Here is a 27,888-nt window from a genome sequence, read left to right on the forward strand (position 1 = left end):
GTGAGTGAGTGAGTGAGTGAGTGAGTGAGTGAGTGAGTGAGTGAGTGTGTGTGTGTGTGTGTGTGTGTGTGTGTGTATGTGTGTGTGTGTGTAAGTGTGTGTGTGTAAGTGTGTGTAAGTGTGTGTGTGTCACCATGAATCAGTGAGAATGTATGTATTCCCTCAATTCTTTCTTGTACCGTTATCTCCTTCTTTCCTCTTTTTAAAGGGCCTCCTCACCAGGCTTCATGATAAATAGGTTCTAGAGTGGAAGTTATAAAGCACTGTCTAGGGAGTGCTTTACCCCAATAATTTTTGCCTCGACAAGCATCTACTGACTATTTTTGTCCATCTCTTGTGTCCATCGCTTTGAAATTTCAGCTGTTCTCGCACCACGCATGTCATATGGCAATGGCCAAACTTGGTGAGGGGTGCTTTAAAGTTTAGTCATGAAAGATGAGAATCTCTTGCTCTGTTGTTCATAGGACCTTTGCCATGCAAAGATGATTAAGGATCTTGCGAAAAAGCTCCACACACACAAGGACTTGGACAAGATCATTCCCATCACTACGGCCAAAGTGCCCATCGTCAAGTTCTACCACAAACCAAGTCGTCTTGAGGGCGACATTAGCCTCTATAACACATTGGTATGTACCCGACAGCCTGCTGCATGAGTGCAATATTTTTCTTTGACAGTGCCTCTGTACAGCATAACATATTGTGTTTTTCTAAACACATCGACTATGTGTAAATTGTTTGTGGCAAACCAATTTGTTTGTATTGTGCACAAAATATTTGCTAGATACTCTCACGCACACACACACACACCTGTCAGACTAGGAAAAAAGGAATTGCTGCTCTCTTTTTGTACATGTCACAGTTGGAGCACCCATTAACTCTGTTGCAGCTGATCTGATATAGCACTTTCGTACCGCACAGCTGAGACAGTGACCTAGCACTAAAGGTGCAAATGAGACAGTTGTCGTGAGCAGGAATCTAAGACAAATGATGTACTCATGGTTTTTGACTTGCCCCCAAATTAGGCTCAATCTTCAGTAATGTGATTGCATAAAAAAGTATTCAACTAAACTTTGATGTAGTGTATCAATTTTTGTTGTTGCTTTCTCCCTTGTTTCTAGGCGCAACACAACACGAGGCTCCTGAAGGTGTACAGCAAGATTGATGAGCGGGTCCGAATACTTGGTTACACTTTTAAGCACTTTGCAAAGGTAAGCGGTCGTCTATTGTTTCTTACTGCTGCGAGAGTTGGTTTTAAGGCAGCTGTGTATATATAACCCTGGATTAGGTCCAGTAACTGTTTCTTTGATGAAGGACAGGAAGATCTGCTCACCGTTCGATCGTTAAGGGAAGGCTAACAGAAACATTATTTTATCAATACCGATGTTTCTAATAAACATAACTGAGATATCAAATTTATGGTTGCTATAAGAGTGAATACTATTTCATTTGTGCACTGATGTCATAGGTTATGATGGCACATAGTCTAGTTTGCTATTTAAACATGATTACATTCCGATCAGAAGTGAGCTAAAAATTAATGCTGTCATTTGTAAACCTTAACTACTGATAAAAAATTTTACCACTGAATCCATGTCACACGGACGTTATCGATGCAGCAGTCTTCTATAAGTCAAATTCAAAAAGGGAGCAACTGAAATTGACACCACATTGTGGGAGTCGATTTCAGAGGGGTTGTCATATTTGCATAATTGACGTCGCAGTTCGAAAGCCATTCAAAAGGATTCTTGAGCGTGGGATCGAGTCAAATCCGAAGAATCAAACTGCTGCCATTGACATTCCAAGGTTGAGTTCAATTCAGAAGGGGACTTTTGTCGCAATGTTTGTCGATAAGCTGCTGCTCATTCACTGAATGAATGCACAGAACATTGCATCAGAGGATCACTCTTGAAAAGCAAAACCTTGCTGAGCTTGAGCGAACCTGTGTTGCCACGTGCCATCCAGGCTGGCATTCAAATCTAAGATGGCAAGAGTTCAGCAATTTCAGGGAATAACTGTGTAGCACTCAAATGGCACCTGGTGTAGAGCTTCCATTAATATATGTTGTCTGATGCCTAACAAGGAGTGGACCTACTTGCAGATCTGTGACATTGGTGACGCGTCTCGGGGAAGCCTGTCCTCGTATGCGTACATCCTCCTGACAATCTATTACCTGCAGCAGTGCAGCCCACCGGTTATTCCTGTGCTCCAGGAGGTAAGCTCGTTGCCTACGCAGTCTCTGCAGCAACTGTTAGGCAGCGCAATTTCGGTGCTCAATTATGGTTCTTTGAGGGGCTCAATTTTTAGCATGTAGCAATCTCAAGGAAAACGTAGGGAAATAAACTACTGTTTTTATTGAAATTGAAGATATTACTCAAGTTGTCTATTTGTCCATTTTTGTTTGCCTTTGTGCTTTATTTCTACATTTCAATTAAAGGATATAATTACCCCTACGCATTCCGTTCCTTATTGTCAGTATTAGAGAGACTTAGTATAGCATAAAATGCTTGCGTTAGCGTTAGCTAGCGACACACCACTAGTGCTATTGTACGTTTCAGAGCGCTGCACAAACTAGTCTTTAAGAGCAGCGAAATGGCATGCTAATGCAAACAGCTGTGATGCCACCTAGGTGTAAAAGCTAACAAAGTAAACCTAACATACACAACATGTCAATCTAATCTGATGATATATTTGTATCATGAACACAGAAACAACTATGGTGGCACTTTGCTTTTCTGCAAATTATGATGATTCAGTTTGTGGCATCATCTGTATTACAAACTAACATTTATAATCTTTATAATTTATAAAATTTATAATAGAAGAGACTGCCATGTTTTCCATGCTAAACTGCCTTTGCAAGCATTCAAGCATTAGTACCTTGCACTAAATTCCTAAATGGTAGAGGCACGCAAAGCTGCATCTGGCCCATGTGAAATTTGTCCTTGCTTTTTCATTGCATACAGTTAATTTTCCCTATGCTTTTCTTGATTACATTATCTGTTGGCTTCAAGTGGTCACTAAAAGTTATATAGGTCTAGATTACATTGGCAGATGTTATAGAGCTAACAGCATTTATTTGCTTCACTGCAAGACTTCTGATGGAACTGCTTAAAAACTTCTAGTATTCGTGAAGTATTCTCGCTGCCTCCAATGCAACCTGATTACACAAAGTTCATTAAAGTGAAGGGTGGTAGTCAAAGCCCTAGCTACTGCTTTTGTTAGTTTTTAGGGTTGTAATAAGGTACCAAATGTAATGTTTAAAATGCTCTAGGTCTATCATATACGAGCTGCCACTTAAATGTTCTAGTGCAGGCACAAGGAATGCGAATGTGTTGGCAGCTGGGCTGGTAATAGTTTTTTCCTTCCTTGCTTCATTAAGCCTAGCATTATTAGATTCTTCATTAGCTTACTTAGACTACATGAGGCGCACTACATGGTGCAGAAGAAGGAACTGCGACAAAACAGGTTCACAGGAGGGTGGATGTGATTAATGCTGGTCGAACAAGATATGTCTTGGCAGTCAACATTCTGACAAGCAGACTTGTCCAGACAAGTCCCCTTGTTGAAATGTTGGCTGCAGCCTGACACATCCCTTGTTCAACCATGGTTGATAACAAGAAATTGCACTTTCACCCCCGAGTGCAATGTTGCGTGCAGTAAGTGTGTAATGTGTACTGCAGTGTTATTAGCATTTAATTACTGTTTGTCTTATTTAGTGTGTTAATATGCATGGTAGTCTACTTTTCTGAAACCAAAGAAAGCATTGCTGACAGGTTGTAACTTTGCAGTGGTGTGCTCTCTTGCCTTGCAGTTGTATCCAGAAAAGGACCGGAAACCTGAAGTCATGGTTGAAGGATGGAATGCGTGGTTTTTTGATGACCTTGAACGTCTGGTAAGTGTGCAGCTCTGGAGTCAAGTACTGGACTGCCCAGGAAAGGAAAGAAAGGAAATACAGTTAAACGTCTATATAATGAAGTTGCAAAAATCGGCAATTTGCATCGTTATATCGCAATTTTGTTGCACTGAAATTTAACAATTTGTGCAAATAAGTACAGTTTCCTATCAATTTTTTACAAGGAAAGAGGCTGCAGATTTTTCCGAATTATAGGGCAATAAAAAAAAGCTAACTTGATTGAGAAAACAATTCATTTTGAAGAATTTGGGAGTTGGCGACAAACGGTACGGTTTCATGCCGCATCGATGATATCTTCACATAGGTGGTACGAATTAAGCGAAGCCAGCCATGCTTTCGTGTGCACACTGCCCCATGGCTGATAGCGTCCTCCCGCACTGGGACGATGTTATCATGAAATACGCTGGCAGCGGGGAGTGAATGCTTTGTCTGCCACTCACTCCAACGAGTCACCAAAACTCAAGATTATGCAAACTTCAATACGAAATGCACAGGAAGACAGCTTACATGATGCCACACTGTCTCGGCACACCCACTATTTGTACACATGGCAGACTACCTCTAAATTAGGGTGTGTGGCTGCATATGCGCTCAGCTGCGCTTACAGTTACGCGCAGCCACGGCCAAGCTATCTTACCTCCCACCCACCTTGCGTGCGTTTGATCACATTACCGCAAGCTTGCTCCCCTCCCCTTCTTTCCCTTTGCTCATGCGGGAACGTGGCACTTGTGAAGCCGCCGTCTTTGTCTCGCCCTCGCACACTTTCACTTGCACCTAAAACACACAGTGCATGGGGCGCAATAGGATCTTATCACACTTGGGACGTTCTTCAGAACCTGATGCGGCTCTACTTCAGCAGTTGCTCTTCTCACGTGGCCAGAGTGTGATTTGAGAGGTGCATTTGCAAGCAGCCACTTGTAAATAAATCATTTGACCATCTGCGTATGTGGAAGTTTCAATTTATTGTTTCAGCATCCCTTTGCAGTGGCAGTGAAATTTCATTACATTCGTTACATTAAAATCACACACAAACATATTTTGTTGTATTGAGGTTCTAAATACATGATGTTCTGTGGACAAGAGATTATGAAAACTAAAATACTTTTTTATATCGAGAGTTCTGTTATATTAAAGTTCGTTATGTCAAGGTTTAGCTGTAAAAGCGTTAACCGTTGAACCTTTTAACTTACGACATGAAAGGGAGATATTAAGTTCAGCTAGGTTGGTATACTACACAATTATTTCCACATACGCCGGATTTTCTGTGATCGCACGTCTGGTAAGCCAGAAAGGACTAAAGAAATAGCAAGGGATACCACCTTTAAATTCCCGTGTCAGCTCCACCATGCATTGAGGTTTTCTTGGGCCTTTTGCCATTTGGCTTACTTAATAAACCAGCCTATTTATATTTTTATTGCTGAGCTTGTACTCTGTTGCAGTTTAGGCAAAGAAACAGGGTTGTCTTTATCCTGTTAGAGGCAGCCATTGCTTGCTGGTTTACTTGGGACATTCTTTGATCTGATCAAGCTGCTTGATGAATCATTCAGTCAGTAAAATGCTTTTCTCTTGCAGCAATCTGTCTGGAGTGAGTTTGGGCGCAACAACGAGGATGTTGGTGAGCTGTGGCTAGGCATGCTCAGGTTCTACACAGAAGAGTTCAACTTCCAAGAGCATGTTGTGAGCATTCGACAGAGGGCACCTCTGACCAGACTTCAGAAGATGTGGACATCCAAGTGCATAGCCATCGAAGGTAAGTCTCGCTTAAAGGGCCACAAAAGAGAAGCATTGCGTCAGTTCAGACTGATGAGGTACCTTTCAAAAATCTATCATGGTTAATTTTGCGGTAATATATTGATAATGAGAAGAAAAAATGAAGCTGTAACATCCATTTAAAAACAATGTAGTCTAACATCCGCAGTGTCAGCACATTTGTGTGGTGTCACGAATTTCAAATAGTTTTCTCGTATTTAAGCCGTTGTGGTGCAGTAACAGTTCTGAAAAGTTCTTAAGTTCAGTGTTCAACTCGTTTATTACACACTGTTGCATCTTTGCCTGTACTTTGCCAGTTATCACAGTATTTTACCAAATTACTAGGCCCCAGCAGACGTGGCTAAAATCTGAGCTGGTGGGTGTGGGAACTTCAATGTGTCCCCGCTGCCTGTCTTTAGTTTTTGAACCCTTTCTAGATTGTCATGCCTGCTCTCAGGTTCAGAGTCTTATTTGGTAATGCTTGGTATTTCTTGCTAATACAGTTAAACCTCTATATAACAGTGTGGGTAAAATCGGCAGTTTTCTTCGTTATATCAAAATTTTGGTGGATTGAAATTCGACAATTTATGCAATTAAGTACTGTCGCCAATCTATATTTCCTGCATGGAATGGTGCCACAGAATTTTCCGAATTATCAGGCAATCGAAAAAAGCTAATTTAAGTGAGAAAACAATTCATTTTGGTGAATTTGGGAGTCGGTGACGAATGGTATGGTTTCATACCACGTCGATGATATCTTCACATCGGCGGTACGAATTAAGCGAAGCAAGACACGCTTTCGCGTGCACTGCACCCCCGCAGCAGATAGTGTCGCCCGAGCTGGGATGACGCTGTCATGAAAGCCGCGGGTAGCAGTGAGCGAATGCTTTGTCTGCCTCTTGCTCCAACGAGTCACCAAAACTCTAGATTGCGCAAACTTCAATACTAAATGCACGGGAAGACAACTTACATGATGCCATGCTGCCTTGGCAAGCCCACTTTTTGCACACGTGGCAGATTGCCTCTAAATTAGGATGCGCCGCAGCTGTGTATGCGCTCAGCTGCGCTTACGGCCAGTTGCAGCCAGGGCTGAGACGCGTGCCAGAAATCGCGACCGCACCAACTTATCCCCACCCGCCCCTCGCGCATGCTTCATCTCGTTACCACGTCCCCTCCCCCTCTTTCCTTTTGCTCGCACAGGAGGGTGGTACTCCTGAAGCCACCATCTGTCTTGTCGGACCATCGCACACTTTCACTCCCGCCTAAAGCACAAAGTGTGCGGGGGTGCAATAGCATCTCATCGCGCTTGAACTTTGTACGCAACATGACATGACTCTACTTCAGCGGTCACTCTTGTGCCCAGCACCATTTGAGAGGTGCATTTGCGAGTAGCCGTGTGTAATTCAATAATTTGACTATTTGGGTCCGCAGAAGTTTCTATTTATTGTCTCGACATTCCCTAGCGGCGAAAGCAAAATTTCGTCATATTGAAATTTCATACAAACACACTTTGTTATATTAAGTTTCTAAATACATGGTATACTATGTACAAGAGGTTACAAAAAGTTAAATACCTTGTTTTATCGAGTATATTGTTTTATTGAAGTTCATTGTACCGATGTTTAACTGTACAACTCGGCTTTCTCTTTATTATATGTCTAAGAATTGAGGGGGCCATAAACCATTTGTAAGAAGTAACAAATGGTAACTTATAATGGTTTAAGTAACAGATAATTCTTCAACAAAAACCTATAGCTTGTTCTTTTGTAATAAGTGCTGGTAACTCATTTATGCCTTTAACATGGTGCAGTGCATGACAATGACACACAGATGAGCTAGTGGACACAGAGGAAATATACAATCAACTTAATTATTAGATTGTTGGTGCTATTAGTATAGTACAATGATTAAAGGACCTGTGGCCATGATGGTGAAATTGTTAAGCCAGGATATCGCACAGGTGAGTAGATTAATCAAAGGAAGCAACTACAGCAACGTGGAACATGATATATTGATGAAACACTGAGGTGCTAATTTAGGTAATTATCATAGTCCTACAAATCCTGCCAACAGTGATTTGAACACACAGAGTCCAGTTGATGCAAGTAAAGCAACAAAGATTTTTCAACAAAGAGTGTGCATTTGTAGCGTTTAGAAGTGACGAAAATGCTGTTAAATGTTGTACAGTTTTATGTTAGAATGCTCGGAGAGATTCACTTACGTTCAACCGTGTAATTATTGTGGTCTCAAAATATATTCTGTTAGAATTTCTTGAAGATTAGCCACACTGAATTGCAGCATGTGGTTCGTGCTTTTAAGTAAAACCCTGTGACTGGTTTTGTTTGCAGATCCTTTCGACCTGGACCACAACCTTGGTAGCGGAGTGTCTCGGAAGAGTAGGTATTCCTGTTTTCTTTTCGGGAAATTGTATGTCGCTTTGTAAATCCTAGTTTCAGCTACCTTTCTAAAAGAAATCTCCTTCAGCTGCATTATTTCTTTCACCTTTCATCATGTAGTTGGGAACAGTGTGATATTATTGCCATGTAACACATCTTGTCGAAAGCCCTTCGAACCTTTTGCTATGTGTATTTTCATTTGCAGAATACTTGCAGTAATTTGTCTTTTAAAAGAAAAGAAATATATATTATTTATCTTTTGAAAGTAATTTTCCTAAGCCAAACAAAATGGTAATTATTAATCCATGTTGTAAGGGTCCGCTGTCTCAATGTTGTGAGTTTTATCAAGACCTAAAGGAGTAATGACACAATATTTTACTTGGTTTTCTTTATGTAAATATATATTGTAGCGAAGAAGGGGGATGCTATAGTGGGCCATCCTCTCCAGTGTTTTCTAGTGGGTCAATGTCTCCAGCGTTAGAGATTTTTTTCGGTATGGTTCATGCCCTTTTAACCTTAGAAAGTATACTTGCAAATGCCAAATAATTTACTATGCTATACAGTACTTGTTTCTATGAAGCAGTTTTAGTTTGATTTAGGTGGTTGTTAACAAGCCAGAGACACCACACTGATTATGGCTTATTCATAGCGATGCAGTGGTTTTTGGACGTAAAAACCCATTTGTTATTTCAATTACAGTCAATGACCGATTTAGTGGACACCCGATTTTTCGGACATGCCAAATAATTCGGACACCTTCATGCCACTGCCACCTGCCCCAATAGTGGGGAGAAGTTGGAGTGGCGCTCTCTTGCGAGTGATTTCACGGCCACGATGCTGCTCGCTCCATCTCTTGGATGCTGCGTTGCACGCGCTGGTTCGCTTCATTTGTGGTCAGCATTTTGGTCGTGTCAGCCGAACCTCCTGAATGATGTTTCGGCTGCTTTCTGTCGTCACATTGAAACTGCAGCCTCTTTTTCGAAGCTGCATGAATCGTTCCGCGTTTTTTATTTAAAGAATTCGCCGCTGTCAGCAATGGCGCCAACTCTGCCTTTGTAATTATCGCCAATGGCCTCCCCCTTTACAGCCACGTCACATCAACTTCATAGAACTCATAACTACTCTGCGAATTTATCACCACAGACCTGGCGCTCTTTGGCCATACCTGGCCCTTCCATCAATAAACACCATACATTGATTCATTCGCCAATGGCCTCAAAGCTCGGAAAGCACAGCGCAGTTGCATAATGCCGGTTCCCGAAAGTCAGCTTCGCCTCATTACAGCAGTGTTACTCTGTAAAGCATACACTAACTATTGCGGTGAAGCACACCAAGATTGGGAAAGGGCAATAGTCACAGGACACAGTTAGTATTCCTTAATTATACACGTGTGCACCCGCTGTCTCCTGTCAAAGTACAAGCACCCATAAGTCTAATAAGTGTGCTAGCAGACCTTCAGAGCTATTTCGGATGTGCATGTTGTATTTGAGCCTTTGGGGGCAGTAAAAGGCATGCATGCATTTTCTTTTTTTTTGACATTGCTGCGGCCCCTAGGGAGTCCAAAAAATCGGACGTTAAATTTATTGGTTTCGCAGTGTGCGGAGGCTGCTTCTGCTGGTTTAAGTTTATGGTTAAGCTGAACTAAGTGTGCGTGTGGATATCGTTCTGCTTAAATATGCATAACTTTTCCACAATGCTTGTTTGCTTATTGTGCACCTCACTTGCAGTGAACACGTATATCATGAAGGCCTTCATCAAAGGACGGTCCCACTTTGGAACACCCATACGCAAGCTTCCTGCAGCCTATACTACATTCCTGGTAAGCTGTTGAGCTCGTAACTGCTGGTGAGATCGGGCGTGGCCATGTTGGGGTGGGGATGTTGCATCAGCCGTAAATGCTTGATTTTATGAAACATTTGACTATAATCAGGGGCAGGGGGGGAGGGTGTAAGTTATGCTAAGAGCATGACTTCTTACGATAGTACAAGGTTGTTACGAGATTGAATTCCGGCCATGGCAGCTGTATTTCTATGCAAATGAAATGCAAAAATGCCCCTGTGCCGCATTCGGTGCACGTTAAAGAACCCCAGGTGGTCAAAATTAATCCGGACTTCTCCCACTATGGCATATTTCATAATAATATTGTGGTTTTTTAGCACATAAGACCCCAGAATGTTTTTGAACAAGGTTATTTCATGTTTGGTGCAAAATTAGGGGTGAGAGAAAAGGCTGCAGTAGAGTTACTTGACTGGGCTCCCACTCCCTTTTGCATGACCAGCAATGAGTCACTCTGTTCTTAACGAAAATAAAAGGATCATTCAATGTAGACACATGTGGGATTACTGCATGTCATTGCACAACATCAGCGTGACCAGTGGTTATGTCTGATCTTGAAGATCGGCTATAAACCACAGTGTAACCTCATTACTTTACTGCAGTTCCTTGTGTAGCAAGTCGTGCATGGTGCCTGTGTCAGATAAATTCCGACAATTCCTATGGCGAAAAAACACTATTATTAAGCTACAATACCAAGGAAGTTAGCAAACTTTAACAGCCTGAGCAACTCTCATTATTTCTGATACATTCCATCTTGGAGTGAACTGAGTTCAAATCCTAGCTTACATCTAAGCTCCATGGTGCACCAGTAAGATTATTGCTAATATCTAAATAACATTTGCAGCACCTGCAATACCAATTTATTGTTTGTGATTAGCAATGTTGCTGTTTCTGCTGAAGCACTGGTGTGGATTATAAGTGCAGAAAGCTTAACTTACAATTTCCTCTGTGATTTTGCATTGGCTTTGAATTCTGTCGACTGGGGATGGGTGCACACTGACAAGCCTGTGTTGAGCTGCTAAGTACAAGGTCGCGGGATCGAATTCCGGCCACGGCGGCTGCATTTCGATGGGGGCAAAATGCAAAAACACCTGTGTACTTAGATTTAGGTGCACGTTAAAGAACCCCAGGGGGTCCAAATTTCCAGAATCCCCCACTATGGCATGCCTTATAATAAGGAAGTGGCTTTGGCACATAAAACCCTAGAAAAATTTTTTTAATGACAAGCCTTGAAAATTAAAGTAGCAAAAGCACACGGTGGACAGGAACACAAGCAAAGGAACAAGTAAAACAGGCATGGCAACTTTCCTTGTCCTTTGCCTGTATCATGTTCATGGCATGCATTCGCAATTTTGATGTTAATTACCAGCTCATCCAACTTTGTGTTAAGCCTTGAAAACTTGTGCATACTAATTGTGAAGTCATTGGTCACTGGTGTTTAAAGCATTCACCAAAGCAGGTACAACTGCTGCAAGCATGGCTTGCAGCACATTAAACAACCCACATTTTTTTTTTTTCCAGGCATACTTCTTTGACCACCGGCAGCTTGTTGATGGACCACCACCCAATGATCGCGGTTGTCGCGTGTGTGGCAAGATTGGCCACCGCATGAAAGAGTGTCCAAAGCGTCAAAGGAACAATGGGGGCAAGGAGAAAGACGCAACTGCTGGGGGCAATCGTCCCATGTGGGCGCCACAGGACCCAAGGCAAGTATGCCAAGAGCTTGTATGAAACTGTAGTTGCACACGGACTATGGCTACAATGAGTTAGAATTTGTGCCAGAGCTGTTGAGCTGTGACACCCAGCTCAAATGAACAATGTTAATGGAAATAAAGGGGTACTAGAGAGAAACACTCATTTAGTTTAGACTGACAAAGGGTCCGTTGAAAGCTCTGTATCAATTAATTTCGTGATGAGAAATTGATTACTTGATGGAAAACATAAATTTTTAATATTTCGCACTGAAATGGCAGTGTTGCCACGTAAATGTGACGTTGTAGATTTCGGAGCATTCTTTCATATTTCGGCCACTGAGGTGCAATAGAACTTCTAGAAATTTCTCATGTTCACATTTGCACAAAAGAGACTTGTGCCTTTTCAGCAGTTTTACGCTCAAGTCTCTGCTTAGTAAAGAAACAAAGCAAGCATTACAATAGGGACAACAGGCTTTTTCTGGCTTTACTGTATTCATGTGCTAGTGTTATACCCCTGTCAAATGGGCACCTGTGAACTCCTTTTAATTCCGTCATCTTTATCTCAAACGAGATGCACTCGGTGTCACATGGTCGCTCTTCCACTAAGGGAGTTTAATTGAACTTTTAGTCAAAGGAAATCAGTGATCTCCCTTGGTGGCTGAAGGAAGTACTCTCGTGCCCATAGTTGTTGCTGTAAAACAGACTATTTAATTATAGGTTGCATTAAAAGTAATGTATAGCAACAGTTATGCTTGCTTCTGCACAATACTCTCGATGTAGGCAGCTTGGTGCCATGTTTTTCTCGTCTTTCAAGGCATTTACACAAACCCAACAGAAACAGGTCGAGCTGGCTTGTTGGACTGGAATATGCATGTCGAGATTGTGCAAACGGTAACCAGTTTGGCTGAACACAAGCATCGAGTCGGGCTCAGTCAACCGCTCCAGATCGTAGTCGAGCACAAATTGAATACAGGGCAACCATCACGAACACACTACCTCCGACAATAAGCTATTGCCAATGGCGCAAACACAGTCTTGCTTTGGTATCTAATTGTAATGGCGCAGGCAATTTTCAGACCCATTTTCTTAGCAGTCAACGCTGCATATGTTAGAGAGTGACTTCTCTGTTTTGATCAAAAAATGGTGCATTCCATATAAAAGATATAGCTGGCTTGTAATTTGATGTAAAGTTATATTTCGTGCTTCTATGCTTCATAATATGGTGTATGTATTACATGGAAAGTATTGCAGAAGTGAACCTATTTACCATCAAACAAGCAAAGTGGCACATTTCTGAGACGAGCAGCTACTCTGCACCGCTTGTGCTTGACACCAAAACATAGCATGTTGTATACAGGGAGCACAAAAGTGCACTAGTAACACGCGATTTGACGTGACATTGCATCCACAAGTTGTAGTTGTAGTATATGAAGTAACTGGTGCTATTTGTTGAAATGCGGTGCCCACTATGTGCTGCCCTTGAACTAAGAAGTGGTGGCAATGTCTGCAAGATGATGCCTTTTTAGACTGGTGCCCAAGGTTCCTGCACTAGGCCACCTGACAGTATTCCGGTACTGTTGTGGGGGCACATGCAGATGACATTCTTAGAATGAAATGTATGCTTTTACTTAGTGATTTGGGACATATTCTGAATTCTGCATTGCGATTTAATTCCAGTTGGCTTTCTTTTAATCCCAAATGACTTAAAATGCTTCAAAAATTTAAAGCTCGTATGACCCTCTTGTCCCAGCTGGAATAGCTAATTTTGCTTCTCTGCTGAAGCACAAGGAATTGCAAAGCATGTGCAGCCTTTTGGCTAGTAGTGTGGCTAGACATTGCTGTGACCAACTGACAGTGTAAACAGGCCGCAGTTGTTGTACGGCCCATTGTACGGTTGTTAGTCCCATTGTGGTCCTTGCCTGTTCTATTGAGTGGCCGAAAGTGCCTTGAAGGTGAGCGAGCTGATTGCTGCCCTTTACAGTGGTGGGCCCAGGAACTTCAAGTTCCGGCCGCGGCCGAATCCACAGAATCTGGACCCAGAGGAGATGGATGCGGAGCAGCTGAACCTGGAGCATCTGAATCCACAGAGGGTGAATCAGCCGCAGCTGGGCCCCATGTTGCACCGGAGGCCACGAGCCGGACCAGGAGCACCGCCCCGTCAGGCGAGAAATCGTGCGCAGGATGACCAGCGCCATTCTTCGCATCACCAGCAACAGGCACAGCACCAGCAGCAACCGCAGGGTGCTCCAAGCGAGGGTAAGCTTGCTGGCTGTAGGCCATCTCGGCTTCCGTCTACAAAGGCTGGAACCTTGAAAATGCTGAGCTCATAAAGGAGTGCTAACACGCCATTCCATGAGGAATGCAGGTCTCGGTTTTTCCTGCAACGACATCTTTTAATCAGCCATTTGTAGCAGTGTCCAGAGGCTGTCCAAACAAGACCAGAGGCTCGCAGTAAAATGGAGACGATGTGATCAACATTAGTGGAACAGGAAAGTCGCTGTAGCCGTCTTTCCAACATGGGTCTTCATAGGCAGGATGAAGATGGCTTCTCTTGTTGAAATGTTTGCTCCAGAGACATTTCTTGTTCATTCGTTTCACACATACTAGTTGAATGCTCCGCCTATTGTGACCAGATTTAGTTAGTAAAATCTAGTTTAACGGCGCAGAAGCAACTTCGGCAATGCTGCACCTCCCAAAAGGTGTTAGAAATCAATAAATATTCATAAATTAGCATTCTTCTAAAGTCTACTCCAAGAGCCACTGTCATCTAAAAAGCTGAGAATGTTTATCCACCTTGTGTGCTTCTGCAGAAATGATTTAGCATATTCGTCTGTGAGGGGCATAAGTGGGTTATCTACTAAAGCTAAAGTGGGGTGTAAAGGTATTTGCAATATGTATAATTGGCAACGGTATTTTTCTCTGTGTTGTGATGTAAAAGGGTATGTAAATAAAGTTTGTATCACTGTTAACTGTCTGTGGCCTTTGTTGCATATTTTTTTTTCCCTCTTTAATCAATAAGAAATTGTGTTTGAGATGCGTGCCCTTGTTGAAGTAGATGCAGTACAATGTCTTGCATTCGCCTTGGAATGGTTCTGTAAGGTGGAGCTTACATGGCGTCGTATACCCTGCTCTTCAATACAGCAGCAGGGTTTGGATTCTTTGTTCATCACATACCTTCCAGAAATTGGTCTTCACAAAAACCTTTAGTCGAAGTTTGCTTTGTGACATTGAATGCTCTGAACTTTTTGCAATTGTCTCACCTGTAAATACGATCAGAATTATTTGCACATTAAAAACTCTTATTTTTTTCCACTGCTCTCTGATATATTTTATTCCATTTTCACCTCCCTGTGCAGAGTAGATTGTGGGCAATCATATCCATATCTGCCAGAAACTCTGCCTTCCAATGAAGACCTTTCCTCTTTCTGTGTGAATCACTAACCACTGCCTATAAACCTGCGGTCTTGTTTAGAAAATTGTGTTTAAGTTATACAATGACAATGAGGACGAAAACAAAGACAAGAATGATGACAATGACGAAGGGACGAAACATACCCTTAGGCTTTGCCTTGGGTGGACGTCCTACTATTCTTTCAGCTCTAAAGAAAAAGAATATGTGTGGGCACCTCCCCATGTTCCGCAGGTCATGCAGGTCATCCTGGTCTTGCTCCCGAAGTGCCGCACGGGGGCGTTGCACCGCCAGGGGTCGCCCAGGCACAGCTCCAGAGGACGCTGCAGAACATGGCAACGGCAGGTCTCCAGATGGGAGCTGCCCCCCGCTGCTTTGTTCCGCACATGGGCACGCCGCCGGCTTTCATTTCGGCACCGCCCCTTCGCCCACAAGGGTTCCCGGGTGCCAATGGCCAGACACCGCCCCACCCTGACGTGCAGGCCCTGCTGCTGAGGCTGCAGCAACAGCAGCCACCGCAACAGCTGCCGCAGGACATGGGACCCCAGCGATATGGCCAGTGGGTGAGTGTGAAGCATCGTAATCATTGACAATCTACTCTACTTAAGTCCTTTGTGGCATAGTGTATACTACAGAAATTACCAGAAAGAATTCTAATGAACGACAAGGGGAGCCAGGGGCCTGATTTTTTTTAGTCTCAATCATATGAAGCCAACAGACAATGGCACCAAGATTAGTGTAGGGTAAATTACTTGTTTTTAATTGAAATTAACTAATAAATAAAGGAAAATGAAAGCGGAATAAGAAACTGGCCGCAAGTGGAATACGAACACGTCTTCGCATTATGCATGCAATGCTTTTACCAATTAGGTTATCACCGCACCGTTTTCCCATCCACTTTCTGGAGTATTATGTGTGTACTAGATCTAGGCCTGGGAGTGCTAGCCAGCGCCGTCAAAGAAGGCACTAGAAGGAATTCTGCCACTAGCCTCTATGGCAGCTGCAAGTGTGACAGTTCACCCAGCGTTAGAAATGTTAGTAGTACTGCATGGATTTGTGGCTTAACAAATGGACCATTTTCAGCAAAATATTGTCATGTTGTGGAGATCAGAGTGTCAGAACTTTGAGTCACGAATCTAACATCAAGGCACATCTTGAGCAGAGCGATGCCTTTGTAATAATGGTTAGCTGGTGAAAAAAGAAAATTAGCAGTGATTGTTGATGCCTGCAGGCACTTATTACCTTCACGCATTTAGAAATATAGAATTACTTTGAAGTTTAGGAAGGTAAGGCATAATAATGTTACAGAAATATCTCAAGCACAAAGCCCAAAGATGAGGCAAATTTATGTACTAGTCGTACTCATGATTTTCTGGCAGCTGAATGAAGTGGTGGTTGTTAACACATCACGCCCATTCTGTGACTGCATCTTTGTTGCTCTTGGGTGCCCTTGTTGGGCATCTAGGTTGAAGGGCTATCAGAAGCACATTAATGAAAATGGCGCTGAAGCGTTTCAACAAGTGTCTTGAGCTGGTACGATCATTCGCTTTCGAAGGCAAGCAATAACAGTCTCACGCTGTCCTTGCCTCTGTTAGATAGAAAAATTATACATTGTGAATTTAAGAGTGGCTGTTTCAAGCAAATCTGTGGGATCATAGAAGTTTGACTCTCGCAAGGTGAGAACAGCTCATAAAAAGAGTCAAAGGTAAGTCTGTGTTGCCCTCCATTACCATTTTGTAAGCAAACTTTGCCGGTTTGTCTTGTGTCACTTGGATGGCATCAAGGTTAACAGGACACCCAAAGGCTAATATTGAGTGAGGCTAAAGTTACAGGTTAGTGCCTCAAGGTGTCGAAGAAGTCGCTTTTAAGAAGATGGACTGGTGAGAAAACAACACAACTGGAGGAGAAATTTCATGCTGCCACTGTGAATGTATGGCACGAGTGTCTAGTATGATGCAATGTCTCTTTTATGCTTGGTACATCATAGTCAACCAATGATAATACATAGATATGCTAACTAGATCACGTTTGAAGATGAAACGATATGCACTATGAGAGTGTGGTGCCCGCTCTGTGTGAACTGCAAGAGAATATTGCAGTTTCCTCAGTCACTATTTCTCTTGCAATTGAGTCATCTCCTAGCCTGAAACAATTGTTGTAAGATTTCTAGAAAGGTAAGCCAGTAATAGAAAGCTCTTGCAGATAGAATTAAGCTTTCCATTGCTTTTGCATTCAACCACAGGTGTCTGGAATGAGGAAGCTGTGACAAACAAGAAATTCTTTGTAGCCTATGCATGCAGTCACAAATTGAGGGATAGATAGGCTCTGTGCAGTTCTGCGTGTGTAATTGAAACCACTGTGAACGGTCAAAGATGGGACTCTCAAAACTATTGGCTCTCGCCACCAAACTGGCCAAACTTCCATCTTGAATGATCGTTTTTTCTGCCTCTACTATTTGCCCCCCCCCCCCCTCCCCCCCTCCCCTCTTGACAGCAGCCGATGGGTCCGCCGTCAAGGCACAACATGCCGCCATCATGGCCTCCGAACCTACCTCCTCATGGCCAGGAAGCTCCGCACCATTTCAGTGGCTTTCTCGGACCGAGGGGGCCCCACAACCTGCCGCCACACCCGGCAGCAATGCCCCCACCACCAAATCAGCAGCAGCCCTTTCTCTGCGGGCCCCCTTCGAAGCCGCCATTTGGTGCGATGCCAAGCCAGCCGGTCTTCCCTGGAGCACTGTGCAGTGACCATGCATCACAGCAATGGGACCCCTCATCACATGGGAGCCACGATGTGAAGTCTGTGCCGTCCCAAGATTAGAGAATCTCTAAAAGAGCTTTTTTCCCCACCCGACCTTTACTTGTGACAAATTTCTTCCTTCTACCCCTTTCCTGTGGTGATGCTTGTTCCCAAAGACTGATGCCTCAGGCATCCATTGACAAGCCCCCCGACTCATACATTCTTCTCGTTTTAAGTTCTTGGATTAGTACCCTGGACAAAAAGACTGTGTCAATTTGATTGATGGTACAATGCTGTGTAAACTGCCTGTTTATGTTTCTTACAATTGCTTAGGATTGGGTTGTCAGGGTGCAGGGTGGTTAGAGAAGGAGTTACCACTTTTCAAGCAAGAGTTGGCTGCCTTTCTTTTTTTTATTGTGCCACTTGTTGAGCAAAGCTCAATTTTTTTGACAGTGTATACCATTGTCAAAAGCGAGATACATTTCAGGTTTTTGCATGCTTCCAGGATATGTCGGGGCAACTGATGGACATGCATGTAAGGAATGGCTTTTTTTTTTTCATTTTCGCATTCATTGTTTTAGCTTAGCTACTGACGATCATGGGGACTGACTGGCAATGGTACTAGAATGTTATCACTTGGTGCCTTCCCAAAGTTAGCTTTTTTTCCTCGCTTAACAGATATCATTGTTTCTCATGCAAAATCTTGTCAGGTCATCAAGACATGGCAAAACATAGTTTTAGCATTCTTATTTACATTCTTCTGTCACACTTTCAATTTGGGATTTTTAGGTCAAAGCATAGCTTCCCCTTTGACTTGCCCCGTTTCTCATCCCTTGCAGTGATGCTCTCGAGTAGGAAGTTGTTTCAATGTGATCACGTGATGATGTGGTAACAAGAAGCTGTCACATTTGATTTGGCTTGTGAACGGAGCTCTCTGAGTAGTGTCATTACTAGCACTGTGACAGTAATTGCAGCTAAGTGTTGTAGTCAGCGCTGCGCGAGGAATCTTTCATTCTGGGCAGTATTCTGAAAACAAAAAGGTGTTTCTTCAGCCAGCATTTGGTGGTGGTAATTGTGGTTGAGAAAATCAGTTTCCTTGTAATGATATTATAAAGATAGCAATTGTAAAAGGAAGTGTGTTCAGAATGTATCGGGGCGGGCAGTTCTTGTTGAGTGCTCCACTTGTCTTAACCGTGGGCTGGGGCTGTCCAGCCTCCCTCGGCATTGTGCGTCTTTTGTAATTATACAACCCAATCATTTTCATCAGATGCATTCGATCTCAAGGCCACTGTGTTGTTGACATCTTGTGTCATGTACCAAGTACAAGTCTTTGGAAAACATAACTCATGCGTGAGCAGTTTGACATACCATGCCAACACAGATTTTGACACAGTGCACGGTGCCACACGTCATGGTGGTGCTGGATGGGGTTTATTGATTTTAATAAAATTCATCATCAGGATTTTATGGTGGACATTTGTGTAAGCCATGTCATGTACATGGTGCCATGAAGGCAAGAAAAGTGTGTAATTGTCATTTCTTGTAAATATGTGAAGAACTTCAAAAGCACATAAGTGGCCTAAACAATGTTCCCCCCTGCCAATAACTCTGAACGATTGTAGTAAAATATGTAAGTAAAGAGAAATTCAAGCATTATTTGTGCCGTGCCTCTTTTATTTGTTTTTGGAAGTATTCTTTGGATGCATTTTCATGTTACTTTAAAGAGACACTAAGGCTAATCAGACGATCAGTTTGATGGATAGAGCATTCTTTGAACGTCTCGTGTCGTTTGAGTTATTGAATTTCGCGCTAAGTCCCTAAGGTCGGTAAGTCACTGTGACGTCACGGATTTCAAAGTAGATATTAATGCAAAAGCATTATGTGCCCCATTATGCCAAAATGCGGCATTGGCGCCGGCAGCATGACTGATTGATGGTAGCAAAATGGGCGATGGCGCAGAGTAAAAACACCTCAAAATGGGGAGGTTCCTGTAAGGGAGGTTCCTGTAAACAAAGTAAATTTTGGTCTGGGTGGGAATCGACCCGGACATAGGGGGCGCGAGATGAGCATGCTTCCTCTATGCCACGGTGGCTCCATGGTACTGGCTGACTAAAGGTGTGCCCAGTGCGTGCGTCATTGTACGTGTGACGGTGCAGCCAATGGGGGGGTAGTGGCACCACGTCCCTAGTGTATAAAATGAGCGTGTTGCCCCTGCACGTCACTTGATCTTTGGATCTTATCGGTGCTGTGTCTACTGCGATGGACTCTTGATGCCACATCACGAGTGTATAAAATGAGCCGGTCTGTGGCCAACGTATATATAGGCAAACACACCAGCGAATCAGCAGAAAGAACTGTAATGCATGTCGAAAACATTAATCGAAATATTTCACTAAAAAGGCTATAACGCTTTTGCATTGCCGCGCGTAAGCAGTCTTCAGTGTGACCTTTGCCGCTAAGGAATTAACTTGGCCTGAGAAGGTGCTGTCAAAATCCATGATGGTGCAGCAAGCTGGTGCGGGAACTTCCGAGAGGCATCGCCACCACTCTTTTGTTATTGCACTTTTTCTGGCTTACCAAGCACGTTATCATAGAAAAAGTGGCGATTTACTGATGCAGAAGAAATCATTCTTCTCTGTGTCCCTTTAAAGTCTATATTGATGCTAAGGAGCACCAACAGTATTTCGTTGTCGGGATTATCACTCTCTGATACAACAGAACTCGTGCTGTCACAATTCTATGTGTGATGCATCACACAATGTGCAGCGCCATTAGAGAGAACTAGCTGTTGCTTGGGAAAGGCTAAAACTTGCGCACACATTCATGCAAATCGTGTAAGGTTCCTTACTGCATTGTTATAAAGGACAGCACAAGACAAATTGACGATCAGTACCACTAAGATATGCACAAGTTAGCTGCTAGATCCGGCCGACGGCGGGACCTTGAAGCATAGTTTCCCGCAGAGCCTGCATGGGAGGGACAGGCAGTACATGGATTTGCCTAAATTTAGCCCTTGTGGCTTCAAATGTTTTTACGAATCTGCTAAATGATCATTCTCATTAGGTGGTGCCACCAGGTGGCTGGACCTTGCAGACTGATCAGGCCGCTCATGTACAGGGTGGTCTTTTATGAAAGGGAACATGCAAGCACATGGCCTGTGCTCTGCGGAGGCTGCTTAAGAGCGCCAGAAACTGGCAGCAAGGGGAAGCACACCCTCTTGTAGTGTCATCTATTGCAAGCCAGAATAACCAGACACGGCTGACAGGCAAGCGGCTGCTGGGCTGCCTCCAACGCCAGCTGGATGCGCAACAGGTGGGGCCTGCAACGCAGCGTCTGCTCCTAGCAAACCGCACTCCGTACACTGGCACACTGGAAACGTAGAAGTATCAACATATGCCAGCTGGTTAACAGGCATTGTCAGCGCATTTTAATGCCCAAGCATTCTTTGGCGCGCTTCGCAACAAGATCTATCGACCACGCGAAAGGTGCAATGCCTTGTATCTGCACGAAAATGCGTAATGTGTGAAGTTACGACATAACTGTGGTAACGAGGAGACTCTTCAGCGCCTTCTCTGTGACTGTCCTCGCTATAATTTGCAGAGACGATCGCTAGCAAATGCGATAGGGCGCTTTGATCGAAGACCTCTAACAGAGGAACTTCTTAAGATGCCGTCATCACAAGCCATCACAGCAGAGGGCGACGAGGGCACTGTTGCAGTATTTAAGGGCTACAGAATTGGACAAGCGGTTGTAGCATGAACAGATGTTTATAGTGCTGCAAGTGCCACTGTGCTGTGTGGTGACGGTATACGGTGACAGTATTTGACTGTGATTGTACGTCTATGTTCCTTTCTTTCTTTATCTCTACTTTGTTATCACTTTACCTCCCCCTCCCCTCTTTCCCCAGCGTAGGGTAGAGAACCCCCCTGCCTTTTCCCTTTCCTCTCTCTCTCTCTACATGTAATCATTATAATAGTGTAAATGTAGATGATTGGTAGCTTTATAAGCAATCAGGAACAAGCACAAAAAAATTGATTAGAGGGAGTAACCATAGAGATACATGGGGTCTACAGAAAATTCATGGGGAAGCCTATCGTAGGGGTGGGCCAACTTAAATTTTGGGGTGGGCCAACATCAAATTTGGGTGTAGGCCTACATAAAATTGGGGGTGGGCCAACTTGAAATTTGAGGGTGGGCCAACTGAAATTTGGTAGTGGACCACTTTGACAACCCCAGTAGAGTTTCTGGGTAGTCTTTTCCAGTATGGAGCCTTGGTTCCCCACTCCCACCATGGCGTGATTAAGCCTCACCTAATTCGGGGAGGTTTAGGAGAAAAGTGCACTCAGGTGAAACTATAGCTTAGGTAAATAAACATAATTATTTTGTTAATTAATTATTCAAGCTTATTTAATTTTAATGATGTTATTTGCTTACTTAGTTAATTAGCTTTAGTGAAGTTATGGCGGAGACATTTGTATCTGTAATGAATAATTAAGAATACTTAATGATGTCTCACTAATCTCAAGGTACCGTTAATTATGATTGATTAGGCTCTGCTGATTTAACCTTAGTAACTCTTGATTAGTCTAAGTTAAAATAAATGCATATTATTTAGCCTCACTATTCCGAATTACCGTCAATTAATCATCGTTATGCTTAACTTGTTTTATTGTAACTAACTTGTTAGTTTTTATTAACCTTAATTACACCTATACCTCTCAGTATTCATTACACATAGTCATAATCATAAATCTCGGTACTCAAATGTAGTCGTAAGGCATTCATATATACATGCCTCCATAGGACCTCGCCTATACCTATGCATGCAGTGCATTGTGTCACTCTTTACAGACAAAAAAATGGACGGACAGAGTTCTAAGGGAAGTAGCCCTAGAATGCTTGCGCATTAGTACAGTTATGCCGGCAGTACCTAATAGCTTCCGGGCATATTTTAGCACTTCCACGTTTCCAGTGCGCTTGCGTACACAACGCAGTTTGCTAGCAGCAGACGTTGCGCTGCAGGCACCGCTCCTTGCGCAACAGTCATGCAAGGGGGGTGGGGGGTTCAAACTAATTCTAGCAGGCGCCTGCATATTGACCACGCCTGGTTATTCTAGCCACCTATAGATGACGACACAAGCGGATGTGCTTCTCCTTGCTGGCGCTCGAAGCAGACTCCGCAGAGCACGAGCCACGCGCTCGCGTGTTCCCTTTCATAAAGGACCACCCTGTACCTCTACATTAAAGCTTCTTCAGCTCGAGTTTATGCCTCCACCCATCCGTCGAAACACCCAGCTCACCTGTGGTTAGCGGAATACCGGACACTCGGTGCTGCGACAGAATGCTCACAATGCACGCTGCTTCGATAGCTATCGCTTGGGGTCCACTGCCAAGCGGCTGGCGGAGAGGTTTGGAGAGGCTTCGAGCACTCACACTTAGACAACCTGAAGTAGACGACGCGATGTGCCATCATGACACTCATCAGTGAAGGGGGAGCTTAGCCCGATCACTTGGCGAACGAGTTGAGAAAATGCATGGCTATGGAGGAGCGTTACTAGTAATTGTCCATAGCTCTCTTAATATGAGACATTTCAAATTGTGGAGCGAATGATTAACTTTAGCTTTGCTCTACGTGTCTACAAAATCTGTCTGAACCATTTCAGGTGCCCTTTAAATTGAGAAAGTTAAAGCATAAAAGATCACCATCGAAGCACTCCGTACAGATGGTTAACTAGCGAAGCTGAATTATGCGGCCCCAGTGTTTATCACTGGGTTAATCACGACAGTTCGTTAGACGACGGCTTGGTAGGCTGCCGGATCATCGGTGCGCAGTTGCTTCTTGCGCTCGGCTGCACGAGACTTCTTGTGCCCGGGCTGCAGCAACGGCACGGCGTAGACGAGCTCGTTCCCGGTTCTGCTCGCGGCATTGCTGATCGAAAGCTGCCTGCTCCTTAGGAGTACGTATGATGCATGGCCTACCCACTTCGGAGCCGGAGGGAAACTGCTGCGCACGCGCGCTCGGCTGCGTCGGAGGGCAACGACGTCACTACTGGCGCAGCCAATCGCGCGCCTCTCTTACTCTTATTTTTTTCCGCGCAAGCGCATGGGTTTGCACCTGTTGGAATCTCAGTGCTGACGCCCGTTATTGCAACTGGGTCGCAAGCCCCAAGGGTAGCGTTGGCCTGGCGGCCTGGGGCACAACTGGAAGCATCCGAAGGTCCCGGCAAAGCATGAGGCGACTGGTAACAGAACAACTTGTTTATTCTAACATCGCAAAAGAGCGGCCGGTCAGGTCGACCGAAGTGGAAAGGCGGGAGTGCACGTTACTCAACAGAAGAAATCGGAGCCTCTCTCTCGGCGTCCGGGGGCAGCTGCTCTTATAGTCTCGGCGTCGCGGGCAAGAAGGAAGCTCACGGGATGAGACCACGTGACGGCGGAGCACGGACGAGCTGAGAGACATGTTGAGACGAGTGTAGTGACGCATCCGCCGGCTGGGCGCCGGACAGACCTCCTCGCTTCACACTTGGGGAGCTCCTCTCCCCGGCTGCCGCGCTTTGACAAGCGTGGGCACACACACACGCACGCACACACGAAGACACGTGGCACTGAAACACGCCTGGACGCGCTTGGCGGGGAGGCTTTGCGGCAGCTCCGAGCGGGCCAAAATGTCCGCCGCTTTGAACGAAGCCCCGGCGTCCGTTGCATCCGCGCCGGCTATACCGCGCGTCGTAGGCGAAACGTAACAGACCGCCCCGCCGGGGGAAGGAGATCCCGATGGTCAGGGGACTGCATCCGCTGTCCGGAGGGATGTCGCTCGATGATGCTCATAACCGAAGTCGGGCGTCCTTCGGCGTTTCTTGAGCGCAGCGCACAGAGAAGGCCTCGTTCTCACGTTCAGGTTCACCCAGGACACTGCAAAGTGACTTCGGGAGAGTTGACATTTTTGTTCTCGTTCCCGGCAAGCGTTAGAACTACGCCGAAACTCAACCGCTCAGTCAGCAAGCACGGCACAACCCTCACTAAGCCCTGCCAGGCTCTTTCCCCTTTTATACCACTGCCTAGTTCCTTACAGTAGTCTAGCAGCACTCAGAACGCGTCCACAAATCGGAAAATTGCACTAGAAAGCATATCATCACTTTAAAACACTACACAAAAGCAATATGTTAAAAATCCTGCCTCAGGAAGAAAAACATCAGTAACAAACAATTTTGAGGCTGATTCTTACGTTAGGGGCTTCGACTTAAGCCATCGGCGTTACCGTTGAGACTCCCCTTTTTGTAACGCACCTCAAAGGAATATTGTTGCAAAGCGAGGCTCCAGTGCAGGAGGCGGCCATTTGTGGAAGAGATGGTCTGCAGCCATTGGAGAGGGCAGTGATCCGTCTCGAAGCATGCGAAGCGGAGAACGCAGCGAGCGACCGTACACTAGCTCAGCTGGCGAAAACCCCGTAGCCGCATGTGGCGCTGTACTCAATGCAAACATCACCCCAGGCAGATACAGCTCCCAGTCAGTTTGATGTTCAAAACACAATGCTCTCAACACGCGCTTCATGACGGAGTGGAGCTTCTCAACGGAATTCGACTGGGGGTGGTGCACTGAGCTGTGTAACAGCCTTACCCCGCACCTTTCGAGAAAGGCTGTCGTCAAAGCGCTAGTAAACACTGTGCCCTGATCTGATTGGATTTCCGCAGGAAAACCAACTCGCGCAAATATGGACAGTAGTGCATTGACTATCTCAACTGAGCTGAGTTCTTTAAGCGGCACTGCTTCAGGGAACTTTGTCGCTGGGCAGATCACAGTCAAAATGTGTCTGTACCCCGTGGCTGTTACCGGCAGAGGTCCCACTGTATCAATAACGAGCCGTCTAAAAGGCTCCGTAATGATAGGTACCAACTTCAACGGCGCCCTCGATTTGTCCCCTGGTTTGCCCACCCGCTGACAGGTGTCACATGTCTTCACAAAGTGGTCTGCGTCCCGAAAACACCCTGGCCAATAGTACTCTTGCAAGAGACGGTCCTTAGTTTTCTTAACTCCTAGGTGTCCGGACCACGAACCCCCATGCGACAAGCGCAACAGATCCTGACGGTAGCACTGAGGCACGATCAGCTGATCGAACTCCACTCCCCTGCGGTCTAGATACTTCCGGTACAGGACCCCACCTCTTTCCACAAAGCGAGCATTTTTCTTGGCGATACCTTCCTTGACAATGCAGCGTATGTTTTCTAGGCTGCCATCCTTCTTTTGCTCGGCTATCAAAGCCGACCGGCTGACTTTTAGCAACCTATTAAGTCCGTCTGACGTAGGCGCGATGAGCAAATCTGCAGATAGCTCTTCTAACTTTCCCGCATCGGGAATTTCCTCTCCAGTATCTGGTGCCTTTAACGCTACAGGCGCAATTTTATTCAGTTCGGGCGTGCTCTGAATATCAGCTAGCTGCACCTCTGACCCTTTCTCATTGTTCGACAACGTCGGTCCCGCAACTACCGCCTTTGCAGCGAGCTCCCGAACCTCCGATCTGGTTAAGGCCTGAACGCTAGCCTCACCAAACAAAAGCCCCTTCTCGCGCAGGAGGTGATCGGACCTGTTCGAAAATAGGTACGGGTACTGGGGGGGCAGCATAGATGACACTGCGGCCTCCGTCTCAAGTGCTCCGAAAGGTCCTTCACTAAGCACTTTTGCTACGGGCAGACACACACTATGAGCTTCCACGGCTTGCTTGATCCATGCGCACTCGCCCGTGAACATATCGGGTTCTACGAATGAGGGGTGAACTACATCCATTGTAGCTGCGGAATCGCGAAGCACTCGGCACTCTTTCCCGTTCACGAGGAAGTCTCGCATGTAAGGCTCGAGAAGCTTCATGTTCTCATCAGTGCTGCATAAGGACAAAAACACGACTTTTGTTTTTGTTTCTGGACACTGCGCCGAAAAGTGACCCGGCTTCTGGCACGTATAACAAACGCGCGCTTGCCTCGTCTCGAACCGCTTTCTGCGTTCGGCTTCGGTTGCCGCCGTCTCCTTACGTTCGGTCGGACTGCTTTCACTCGCATCCGCACTACGTGTGTCCCCCTTTGCTCTCATGGGCGTGAACTTCGGCCTCTCAAACTTGGAGCCAAATTCACCCTTTTGACCGTCCTTAGCTCCGCGAGCCCGACGCGTCTCAAACTCCTCGGCTAGCTCAGCGGCTCTAGCCACCGTACTAACGTCTGGCCTATCCAAGACCCAGTACCGCACGTTCTCAGGTAACCGACTATAAAACTGTTCTAGCCCGAAACACTGCAGAACTTTCTCGTGGTCACCAAACGCTTTCTCTTCTTTGAGCCACTCCTGCATGTTTGACATAAGCCTGTACGCAAACTCTGTATATGACTCACTTTTGCCTTCCTCATTTTCCCGAAACTTCCGACGGAACGCCTCCGCTGACAGCCTGTACTTTTTTAGCAGACTCGATTTCACTTTGTCGAAATCCTCTGCCTCCTCTCTCTCCAAGCGAGCGACTACGTCGGCCGCCTCGCCGGGTAACAAAGTGAGCAAGCGCTGTGGCCACGTTTCCCGAGAGAACCCCTGCTTCTCGCACGTTCGCTCAAAGTTAACCAGGAACAAACCAATGTCCTCTCCAAGCTTAAACGGCCGCATCAGGTCAGTCATTTTGAACGATACTCGTTCTCCTGCACCGTGTGCCTGACTTCCATTACGAGCGCGTTCTATCTCTACCTCGACACGCTTCATTTCCAAAGCGTGTTCGCGCTCTTCTTTTTCTTTCTGTTCTTTTCGTTCACGCTCATCTTTCTCTTTCTGTTCTTTAAGTTCACGCTCCTGTCTCTCTTTCTGTTCTTTAAGTTCGCGCTCCTGTCTTTTTGCCGTCTCCCTCTCCTCAATGGTCTCAAGGCATTCCGACAGCTCGTCATCCTCAGCTTCTAACTCAAGAATAGCCCTTAGCAGTTCTGGTTTTCTGAGTTTGTCTGAGACATCCAGACCCAACTCTCTTGCAAGCTCCAGCAATTTCGGTTTGCGCAACGACTTCAAATCCATGGCTGCTCTGAATGCTGCTTTCTCTACTGCCTACTATTGTCTTGCCGCAAACTAACCCGGCAGCAACGACAACCACAATTACCAGCTCTGTTTCTGACACTAACAAAAGCCTGGCAAAAC

The 27,888-nt window shown here is 45.1% G+C and overlaps 1 protein-coding gene across 2 annotated transcripts in view; it reads left to right on the forward strand.

Moving 5' to 3' along the window:
* The window catches only part of LOC126539603 (terminal uridylyltransferase 7-like), a 37,836-nt gene extending 18,444 nt beyond the window's left edge, over window positions 1-19,392 (forward strand). The window contains exons 18-28 of one of the 2 annotated variants that reach the window (XM_055075378.1): window positions 465-626; window positions 1,119-1,208; window positions 2,099-2,212; window positions 3,812-3,892; window positions 5,486-5,663; window positions 8,011-8,058; window positions 9,786-9,877; window positions 11,416-11,600; window positions 13,570-13,844; window positions 15,232-15,560; window positions 17,491-19,392. In XM_055075378.1, the coding sequence (XP_054931353.1) occupies window positions 465-626; window positions 1,119-1,208; window positions 2,099-2,212; window positions 3,812-3,892; window positions 5,486-5,663; window positions 8,011-8,058; window positions 9,786-9,877; window positions 11,416-11,600; window positions 13,570-13,844; window positions 15,232-15,560; window positions 17,491-17,817 (1,881 nt within the window). In that variant the 3' untranslated portion in view covers window positions 17,818-19,392. The remainder of the gene's footprint in view (window positions 1-464; window positions 627-1,118; window positions 1,209-2,098; window positions 2,213-3,811; window positions 3,893-5,485; window positions 5,664-8,010; window positions 8,059-9,785; window positions 9,878-11,415; window positions 11,601-13,569; window positions 13,845-15,231; window positions 15,561-17,490) is intronic. The other variant, XM_055075379.1, reaches the window with a different exon arrangement.
* Window positions 19,393-27,888: the final 8,496 nt, after the last annotated feature.

Source organism: Dermacentor andersoni, chromosome 11 (assembly GCF_023375885.2).
Source record: "Dermacentor andersoni chromosome 11, qqDerAnde1_hic_scaffold, whole genome shotgun sequence".
NCBI lineage: Eukaryota > Metazoa > Arthropoda > Arachnida > Ixodida > Ixodidae > Dermacentor > Dermacentor andersoni.